Source organism: Vanellus vanellus, assembly GCF_965231255.1.
Source record: "Vanellus vanellus genome assembly, chromosome: 27".
NCBI classification, from domain to species: domain Eukaryota; kingdom Metazoa; phylum Chordata; class Aves; order Charadriiformes; family Charadriidae; genus Vanellus; species Vanellus vanellus.
The window spans coordinates 1169678-1180202 of NC_138932.1; the positions used below are offsets into that span (position 1 = coordinate 1169678).

Below are 10525 nucleotides of genomic sequence, written 5' to 3' on the forward strand. Positions count from 1 at the left end.
CCACCCACCCCCCCAACCCCCCCCATACCCCCCTCACACACACACCCCCGCGGGGGAATTTGGGCCCAACGCGGCCGCCGTAGCCGCCCCGCTCCTGGCCCACGTGGCGCCCGGGACCGGCGGGCACGTGGTCCGGCACGACGCCGTCACGGAAGGGGAAGGGGGGTTGCGCGTGTGTGTGTAGGCCCCGGTACCGGGGAGCGCCCCCCCCCCCCAGCGCCGGGGAGGCCCCGCGCCAGCCCCGAGGCCTCCACCAGGCCCCAAGATGGCCGCCATGGCCGCAGGCCAACGCTCTGGCACCTCTTCCCACCCCCACCCCCCCCTTCCCCAGCTCGATGGTGTCATGGCGCCGCCAACACCCCCCAACGCCGGGGGGGGGGTATCCCGCAACCTCCCCCCCAAAAAAGGCGCCCGGGGAGGCAGTGGGGAAAATACTGCAGCGGCTTTTATTTACAGACCCCCAGGGCGGGGGGCTCCTATTGCACAGTGCGAGGGGATGAGGGGGGGACACCCCAACCTCCCCCCCCCCCCAGCTCCCCCCAAAATCCCTGCGATGGCCCCCAACACCCCCCTACCCCACCCCGGGGGAAGGCGGTGGTGGGGGGGGGGAGATAGAGGGGAGCTGAAAGGGGGATGCGCAGATCCCGAGGAGGGGTCGCTGGAGGGGTAGGGGGGAATAAATAAATAAAAATATATTAATACTGACATATAAAACCCTTTGTGAGCCAGGGGCTGTGGCGGGGGCTCCCCCCGGAGGGGCTGGAAGGCTCCCCCCCCCCCCCCCTTCTGTCTCCAGAGTGGGGGGGAGGGGTTTAGCACTCGAGGGTGGCCCCGAAGCTCTTGCGGCAGTCGATGGCTTTGGAGCTGGGGGGCTGCGCCCGCCGCCGCCGCAGCTCCTCCTTGCCCAGGCTCCCCGCCAGCTTGTTGTAGGCCGACTTGTACTTCTTGTCGAAGGCGGCTGCGAGGCGAGGAAAGGGCCGGGGTGGGACACAGACACACCAGCGTTACCGGGGAGGGGCACCCCCCAGTTTCCCCCCCCACTCCAGCCTCTCCCCGAGCCCCCCGTACCGATGTCCATGTGGTCCCTGCCCAGCGCCGCCAGCGTGAGGAAAAGGATTTCCCGGTAGATGCTCCTGGGGAGGCAGAGGGGTGAGGGGGGACGTGGCTTGGTGGCACCGGGGGGGGAGGGGTCTGGGAAGGAGCGGGTGGGTCACAGTCCCTACCTCTGGAGGTGTCGGGGGCCGCCCGGTGCTGCCAGCGTCTCGAGGAAGAGCGCGATGGCCTTGTGCACCTCGCTCAGCCCCACGTGGCTCAGCACGGCCTCCAGGAAGGCCAGCGAGAAGGGGTGGCCGTGGGGCCGCCAGGACCGCAGCCGGGTGGGGACGTTACCTGGGGCAGGGAAGAGGGGGGGGTGTCAGCGCTGCATCACTGCCGCGGTTGCCCCCCTCCCCACTGCCCCCCGACTCACTGTGAAGCCGCCAGAGGACGTAAAGCGGGGGGCTGCTGTCGGGCTCGGGGGCCAGGACGTCCCAGAGCAGCCGGATGCGTACGCAGGGGGTGTCGGGGGGCTGCGTCTGTGGGATAAGCAGGTGGGCGCCAGGCTGGTGTCCCTCCCCAAACCCTCCCCGTAGCCCCCCATTTTACCTGCGGGGCCGGGGCGACGTGCTGGGAGCCCAGGAGCAGGCGGGGGAGGTTGCTGGGCAGCCCCAGGCGTTGGAAGTACCAAACGAGGTTCCAGTAGATGATGGGGTGGCTGTCCACCAGCTCCGGTTGTGCCAGGAATTCGCCACCTTCATTCTCCACCAAACTTTCCAGCTCTTTCCGCAGCACCAACGGGCTCAGGTAAGCGAAAGCCACTCGCTCCGACCGCCGCGGCACCTGCAGGGGGGACACACACGTCACTGGAACACCCAGTGTCCTCCTGCCTGTGGGGACGGTTGTCTCCCCTCTCCGTGCCCGGCATCGTACCGCCGTGTCCGGGTAGCCGTTGCAGAGCTCCGGCTCAGCCTCGTCCAGGGCCAGGCAGCGGCGGCGGTCGCTGAGCACCGGTCCCTCCGTGGCAGGAGGAGGGAGGGAGCTGTCCTCGGCAGCGCTGCGTGGCAAAGAGGGGGGTTTACAGAAAGGGGGACACACACCAGGGAGGACACAGGATGTTAGGGATTTGCCCTGAGGATGGAAGGATGGGGGGGGCAAATGGTGGATAGCAAAGAGGGGGTTTGGGGACACCAGGGACACCAGGGGGGATGTGGACATTAGGGCTTTCCCTCAGAGGATGGAAGGATGGGGGACACTGGTGGGCAGGAAAGAGGAGGGTCAGGGACACCGGTGTGGATGTGGGACATTGGGGTTTTCCCCCAGAGAGTGGGAGGATGGGAGATGCCTGTGGGCAGCAAAAAGGGACGTTGGGGACACAAGGGACACTGGAGACTATGTAGGACATTAGTTTTTTCCCCCGAGGACAAGACAGGTGACACCAGTGGGCAGCAAAGAGGAGGGTTAGGGACACTGGGGACACCAGGGACACCTGTGTGGATGTGAGACATTAGGGTTTTCCCTAATGAGGGAAGTCACAAGGGGGACGAGTGACACTGGTGGGCAGCAAAGAGGGATGTTGGGGACACTGGAGAGTATGTGGGACATTGGGGTTTTCCCCCAGAGGACAGAAGGACAGGGGACACTGGTGGGCAGCAAAGAGGGGGGCTGGGGACACTGGGGACACCAGGGAGGATGCAGGATATGAGGGTATTCCCCCAGAGGATGAGAGGATGGAGGGACACTAGCAGGCAGCAAAGAGCGGGACGGGGGACACCAGGGAGGATGGGGGACAATAGAGTTTCTCATGGAGGACGGGAGACACGGGGGCCGGGGGGTCCCACCTGGGGGGCAGCTGGAAGTCCTGAATCTCGATGCTGAGGAAGGGGACGAAGGAGCGGCCGCAGAAGGGGCAGGTGGTGTTCAGGTTGGAGTCGTCGGAGGTCCAGCCGGCCATCACCTCCTCGTCGTACACCAGCGCGCCGCAGCCCTGGCACCGCGAGCAGCTGGACAGCAGGACCTGGCGGGTGGCGGTGGCACCATCAGCCCCCATGGCAGTGGCTGGAGGTGGCCGCGGTGGGACGGGACCCCCCAACTCACCTCCACGGCAGGCGGCTCCTGCCCGGTTGCACCGTCGGCCGGTGGCTCGGCGGACTTGGGGATGCCAGTGCTGCCCACCGATGTGTCCGACAGGTCCAACTCGCTGCCCAGCGAGACGGAGCTCTGGGGACACACATGCCATCAGCAAGGACGGGCGGCCAGCCAGCCAGCCACAGCCCCCAGGGAGAAGCTGTGTACCTCAGAGGCAGTGGATTCAGGGCGCTCCCGTGGGCGCAGCAGGGTCTCAGCGGGGCTGCGGCGCGGTGGGGGCTCCCCATCCCGCTGCTCGGAGCCCCGGCGCGGGCAGGCTGCGGTGGTGGCAGCGTCTCGGGGTCCGGTGGGGAGCTCGGTGCTGGCGGCCGGCCGGAGCGGGGACCGTTTGCCGGGGGACAGCAGCTGCTGCAGCTTGGCGGCCAGCCCCCGCCGTGGCGTGCCCCCCGTCAGCCCCCCGGCACCCACCGACCCCTCGTCCGCCCGGTCGCTCTCATCCGTGGCAAAGCTGATGTCTGACAGGCTCCCGTCGGCCGAGCCGGGGGCACCCCGCAGCCGGGGGGGCAGCAGGTCCGGGGCTGCGGGAAGAGGGGGGGTTTGGGTAGTGGGGGGTTCCCCCGGCTGCCCCCGGCCCCCCTCACCGTGGGTGCCGCCGGGGAAGCTGAGACTGCCGCTCTTCACCAGCCGGGGGGCCGGAGGGGGGTCCCGCAGGCTGCGTCCAGCCCAGGTGGTCTGTCGCTGCAGGCTGGGACGGGGCAGCGGGGGGGCTCGGCCACCTGCGAGAGGGGACGAAGGGGATGTCAGCAGGGTGACAGCGGTCCCCCCGAACCCCTCCCCCCGCCATCCCCACCTTACCTGCAGGGGTGGCAGTGGCCCGGCGTTCCCGCTGCCGCAGGGGCTGCCGAAACTGGGCGGCCCCCAGCACCACGTTGCGGAGTTTTGCCCAGCGCAGGCGCCCGCCCTGGGTGCCCGCCGGCCATTTGCTCTCCAGCACCGCCTGCGCAGAGAAAGGGGGTGACACGGTTAGGCACCTGCAGGGACCTCCGTGGTCCCCCCGCCATGTCTGTGTGACGTCCCCCCCGTCACCTTGTTGTAGTAGCCGTAGGTGATGGTGTTGGGCACGATGCCGGCGCGCTTCATCTCCAGCAGCACCCGCACCGACAGCACCGGCTCCCCGTACTGCCCGCAGAGCTGCATCAGGATGCGGTAGCAGACCTGGGGGGGACGCAATCAGGAGTGGCCAGGGTCTCCCTCCCACCACAGCGAGCCCCTCTGCCCCAAATGACGCCTACCTCGTCCGGCAGCACCACTTTGTGAGCCTCCATCTTGCGCAGGACTTCGTACGCCAGCTGGAGCGCCCGCAGCTTGGCGGGGGCGGCACGGACGTGGGTGGGCAGGTAGAGGAACCACAACCCGTAGCAGTGCCCCAGCAGGCACTTGGCCCACATGTCGGGCACCGAGGAGTACTTCTGGGCCACGCGCTGGGCCACCTTCATCTCCTGGGGATGAGGGGAGGAAGAGGAAGGGAGCTGGAGGTGGGGGCAGCCGGAATCCTGCACCCCTCGCCGTCCCGTCCCCGCTGAGGCCTGGCCAACTCATCACACCGTTGGCCCCGCTCACCTGCTTGGTCCTGCGTGGGGCCGGGCTGCTGGGGGCACTGCTCCTGGCCTGGCACAGTTGGGCCACCAGCGGGTCCCGGGGGGGCTCCAGGAGTTCGGGGCGCAGGGTGGGGAACCCATCATAGCTGGGGAAGGGGGAGCAGAGACCGAGTTGGGGGGGACCCAGGGGACAGCGGGGCTGGGGGGGTTAAAGGGGGGGTGTCTCACCGGTACCGCGCAGGCAGCTCGGAGCCGTCAGGACCCGCCGGCTGCTCAGGGGGGGTGATAAAGACAGTGTGCTCGCCCCCCCGTGGGTCATCCAGCTCCATCAGGGGGGTGTCCTCCGGCTTCTCCAGCTCCGCCTGCACCTGGGGAGGGGGCGCGGGGTGTCACTAGGGGCGGGGGACACACACAGGGACGCAGCGTGAAGCCGGCGGGACCCACCTTATCCACGCAAGTGTCAAAAAACTCGAGGCAGGGGTCTCGGTCGCTGGCAAAGGAGCAGTCCTCGATGAACTGGGTGAAGAGCTGGGTGCGCAGCAGCTGCCCGTAAAACCGGTGGTACGCCCGCTCCCGGGACTTGAGGAACCCTGGAGGGGATGAGAAGAGGGGGGTTAAATCCAGCCGACCCCCACCCTGGTCACCCCCTTTCTTTCCCCGCCGCCCACCCACCCTGCAGGGCAAAGAGGCTGCCGGTGTCGCGGCCGGCCGGGGCGGGCGCCAGGGCGATGGGGCGCAGGAAGGAGCGGTACCCCCGCAGGGCGCAGGCCATGAAGCGCAGGAAAGCCGCCCGCGCTTCCAGCTCCAGCTGCGCTCGTCGGCCCCGCGCCGCCTCCGCATCGCTCAGCAGCAGCTCCAGCGATGCCTCCTCTCCCGGCCCGCTGTACACTGCGAAAGGAAGGGCCAGGGAGGGAGGAAATTAGGGTGGGGGGGTGCGGGTGGCTGTGGGGTCACCCCCCTGGACCCCCACTCACTCTCATCCAGCTGCTGGGAGAGGCTGTGCAGCGAGGCCAGCAGCACCTTGCAGGGCCGGCGGGGCAGGGAGCGGGGGGACAGCAGTTTGCGTTCCTCGCTCCTAGTTGGGGGGACAGAGGGACAAGGGGAGGGCAGCCGGTGACACCCCCTCCGGCATCCCTCCAAGCTGGTAAAGCCCACCCCGCCACGGCTAAGAATTGGGGGCCACTCACTGGAAGATGGTGTTGGTGTCCAAGTCGACGAAGATGACGTCCCTGGGGGGCTCGTAGAGGTCGAAGTAGCTGGAGTGGATGCCTACAATGAAGGGCACGGGGGCACACAGCACGTCAGCCAGCGCCAGCGGGCACAGCGGGATGTAGGGGCACTGCCAGCGCAGGGGGAAGATCATCTGGGGACAGGATAAGGGCAGTCAGCGCCGCGGGCCGGGGATCTCCAGCACCGCGGCGTGTCCCCCGCGATGCTGTCCCCCCTTCCCCGGCACTCACCGCCACCAGGGCTTCGCCCACGCTGGTCAGGACGTCGGGGCGCAGGGAGTGGATGAGCAGCTTCTGCTCGGTCAGCACGGCCACCAGCAGCGCCACCGCGTTGTCAGGACCCAGGTTCTGCAGCAGCGTCAGGAAGCTGGCGCCGCTGTTGGGGGGGGGACACATCACTCAGCCGTCACACGTCCCCCTCCTGTGTGTGTTTGTGTGTGTCCCAGTGCCCCACAGCCATCCCTACCTGAGCGGCAGCGGGGAGGACACGGGCCGGCAGAGCAGCAGGTTGTCATACGGGGACATCTGGGGGGGACACAGTGGGCTGGGGGGGATCCAGCAGAGGGATTGGGGGAGGGGGGCAGGGGGGACACACAATGACTCACCTGGACCAGGATGCGCGGCCGCTGCGGGGACGGGAAGGGGACGTTGTGCATGAAGTGCGAGATGTGCCTGCAGGCAGAGGGGTCCGTCGGCGGGGGGAGGCGGCGGGGACCACCCCCTTTGTCCCCCCCACCAAAAGGCCTCCCCCCGCCCGGCGCTCACGTCTCGAGGGGCAGCACGTGGGGCCCCGAGATGGAGTAGCGGTAGATAAACATGAGGAACTTGCGGAAGACGTCGAAGAAGGGCCAGTGGGAGAGGACGCAGATGCTCTTGCGGGTCTGCAGCGAGCGGCCGGCCACGGGTCGGCGGTCCACCACGCTCAGCAGCCCCAGGCGCAGGCTCTGCTTCTCCGACAGCCGCTCCCGGGGAAACGCTTCGTGGAACTGGATGGCCGCCCCGTACACCTGCGTGGGGCAGACAGTAAGGGTGAGACACCCCACCTGCAAATGCCACCTCTCCCCCTGCCAGCCCGGACACCCCCCCGGCCCATCCTGCCTTGTCACCCGAGGCGCCGGTCAGGACGAAGGTGGAGAAGACAGGCAACGGGTACTTGGTGTCGGCCGGCCAGCTCTCGATGGTGGCCCCCATGGGAAGGCAGAAGACGGGCACCGAGTCGGGCAGTGGGAAGGACTCACTGTCCTGTTCGGGGTAACGTCCCAGCAGCCCTGCAGGGACAGACGGACAGAAGGATGAGCCTCACCTCATTTCCCCCACGCAGTTGAGGAAGGGGAGGGAGGGAGCGGCTGGGTGGGCACCCAGCAGCCTGCCAAGGTGAAGCCCCAGCAGGTTGACTCCCCCCATAATGGCCACGAGAGACCCTACCTGCTTCATAGACCAGCGTGTTGGCCTTGGCCATGGCGATCTTGTAGCACAGGAACAGGGCAGGGCCCCACTGCAAGGAGGGAGCGGAGAGGGCGTCAGCGTGGGCCGGATGGCAGCGTGGACAGCCCGGCAGCGGGGAGAGGGGGGACGCTGGTACCCACCATGCTGGTGTTGAGGTTCTTGTCCACCCGGCAGAAAGTGTGAGGTGTGCTCTCGCCCTTGCTGGGCATGATGAGGCAGATGTCGGTGACCCCCAGCGTGTTGTGGCCGTGGGGTTCGGCCGCCCGCCGGTACGTCAGGAAGGTGCGTTGGTGTCCCGGCCCCCCCGAATTGAGGTTGGCCGAGCGGCTGTAGGGTGTCGTGTCCAGGATTTTATAGCCCGGCTTTGGGCGGTCCTTACCCTCATAGTGCACCCTGGGTGGAGAAAAGGGGTGATGGGGACGCCCAGGGAGCTTGTGTGTGTCGTTCCCCCCCCCATCCCCGGCCCCTGGCACTCACCCCAGCTCGATAAGGGGGGGTTTGTCCCGGCTCCGTTTGTAGCATATGAACATCTGGGGGTTGTTGAGCAGCCCGGCGTTGAGGTCAACGGGATGGCCCGAGGTGGTGGTCTCAATGCAGGTGAAGCCGTGGGGCACTTCCTCACCCTGCGAGCGGATGATGACGGCCACGTCGGTGATGGGCTCGCTGGGGCGGGCGGCGCGGTGCTGCTGGTTCTCCTCCTCCAGCGGCCGCGAGGTGTCCGTCAGTCCGGCCACCACAAAGTAGTCCACCAGCTGCGGCGGCTTCTCGTCCGACATGGCTCACGGCATCTGCGGAGGGACACAGCAGGATGGGTGACACCCCAACCCTGCCCCACTACCCCCCCGGAACCAGCCGTCCCCGGGGCCCTGCGGAGCAGGGAAAGCTCCTCCGCCCCGGCAGGGTGGCAGCATGGGGTGCCCCACGGCTGAGCTGGTGCCCGTGGGGCACGGCAGAGCTGACGGGGCGAAAGCACCGGGGACGGGAAGGGAGGAGGCTTCCGGTCACACCGCAAAGCACGGGGTGATGTGATGGGGACCCCCACGGCTTAAGGGGGGGGTCAGCACCCCACCCCAAGCACACCGACAGCCCTCGGGCAGCACGTCTGAGACAGGACCCCCACCCTGCGGCGTGGCCCCCCCAGCTTGGTGGCCTGCAGCCCTGGCCGCTCTCCCCTCCACACACCCCCTCCCTGTCCTCAGCACTCCCAGCTTGCCCAGGCGCCGCAGGAGGGGTCCGCAGAGGCCGCCGGAGAGCTGCGCAAGGCGGGTTGGAAAGGGGAAGGAAGCAGGCGATGAAGCCGTGAACACCCATGTCACACCCCCGCGGCCGTCACCACCCTCCGTGGGGCAGCGGGGCATGACGCCAGCTCTGCCCCGGCCGCACTGGGGTAGGGTGGAGGGGGCAAACCTGTCGTAACCCCAAACACAGAGGGACAGTGGAGGGCACCGTGGTGGTCCCACGACCCCAGGAGGAAACCCCACCTTAGCCAGGGGGGTCGTACCCCACTGGGGCTGTGCCAGCATCACCTGTACCGGCAGAGACGGGGCCACAACAGCAGCTGCAGCCTGTCCCCGTACCCCAGCTGGGGACCCCGGGACCCCCCCATCCCTGCGGGTGGCCACCTGGGGTATTTTTAGCCCAGTGCCACGTGACAACGGCCGAGTCGTGGAGACGCAGCTCCGGCTCCCGATTTAGCTTCCTGTCACCCGCCTTGGGTGGGGAGAAACTGGTGGGGGGGGTCCCCACGGCCACCCTGTGCCCCCCCCACACACACACACCCCTCTGTCATGGGTCCTCCTGGCCAGGCCCCCGCAGTGGGGCACCCCACCGAAAGCCAGCAGGACACAGCACGGTCCTGGATGGCAGGTTCCTTGACCCACCCTCATGTCCCCACGGACTCCCCCCTGTGTCTCCCAGCGTGGGCAGCCCCACAGAGGGGTCCTGTGGGAGAGGCAGGACTTTGTCCCCAGCTGCAGCGGGAACAGGAACCGGCCCCACCGCGGGACTGCCAAAAGGGAAGCGGCGACTGCAGGGGAGCAGGACTTCCCCCCCAGTGCCCCGGCCCCATCCCTGGGGCAGGATTCGGCCGCTGGCTATGGGGCGAGCTTGCCTCATGGCTGAGCCCCAAAGGCAGGGGAGGACCGGGAGTCCCCAGGCAGCAGCACATCCCCGGCAGTCCCTGCCCCACGGTGCCCGGGGACCTTGCCCCCTGCATGCCCTCTGCCCCAGGGCTCCCTGAGCCCCACAGGCCCCCCTGTGCCGGCCCCATCTCGGCCTGGAAACCCCGAGGTGGAAATGGCGGCGTCAAGCAAATGTCAGCCTGGTCACAGAGCACCCCCAGCCCGCCCTGGGTGCCCCATACACACGGCCGGCCCCACAGGCCCTATAGCCGGCCCTATACACTGCACAGCCGGCCCCTACACACCCCCAGCCTGCCCTATACACCTCACAAGCGGCCCTATATACCCTACACCCGGCCCTATACACACGCCCGGCCCCACAGGCCCTATAGGCGGCCCAGGCCCTACCCCCGGCCCCACAGGCCCTATAGGCGGCCCAGGCCCTACGCCGAGCCCCTCAGGTCCCGCAGCCGGCCCTACAGGCCCTACCGCCAGCCAGCCCCCCCGGCCCCGGCCCCGAACAGCCCCGGGCCCCCCCTCGGCCTCCCCCGCCGGTACCTGCGGGCCGGGCCGGGCCGGGCCGGGCCGCGCCGATGGGCTCCACCGGGCCGCTACCGCGCGCCCGCCCGGCCCCGCCGCCGCCGGCAGCGGCCCCTGGCGGACGGGAGGACTCTCCGCACACGCTGGGGGACAGCGGGACCCCCAGGGATCCCCCCCCCAGCACCCCCACGAGCTGCCAAGAGCCCCCAGCACCCCCCAGAATGCCCCCCAGCACGCCCAGAAGCTGCCAGAACCTCTCAGGACCCCCACAGCAGCTGCGAGGATACCACCAGGACCCCCCCCCAGCACCCCCCCTGCACCCACGAGGACCCCCCCCAGCACCCCCAAAGCTGCCAGGACTCATCAGGATCCACCAGGACCCCCCCCAGCCCCCCCAGAAGCTGCCAGGACCCCCCCAGCACTCACCAGGACCCCCCCCCCAGCACACCACCAGAGACCCCTCATAGCA

The 10525-nt window shown here is 68.8% G+C and overlaps 1 protein-coding gene across 1 annotated transcript; it reads right to left on the bottom strand.

The window, feature by feature from the left end:
• Positions 1–433: 433 nt before the first annotated feature.
• DENND4B (DENN domain containing 4B) lies at positions 434–10102 on the bottom strand. Its single transcript, XM_082495917.1, has 27 exons — positions 10075–10102; positions 7874–8184; positions 7537–7789; positions 7376–7445; positions 7049–7218; positions 6716–6957; positions 6556–6622; positions 6417–6475; positions 6182–6326; positions 5909–6084; positions 5696–5796; positions 5394–5609; positions 5166–5311; positions 4950–5089; positions 4744–4867; positions 4416–4622; positions 4210–4338; positions 3979–4120; positions 3331–3899; positions 3133–3255; positions 2877–3052; positions 1969–2092; positions 1645–1878; positions 1469–1574; positions 1224–1389; positions 1069–1133; positions 434–958 (listed from the first exon to the last, which is right to left on the bottom strand). Exons 2-27 carry the CDS (start codon positions 8170–8172, stop codon positions 813–815), a joined length of 4395 nt encoding a protein of 1464 aa, XP_082352043.1. The 5' UTR covers positions 8173–8184; positions 10075–10102; the 3' UTR covers positions 434–812.
• Positions 10103–10525: the final 423 nt, after the last annotated feature.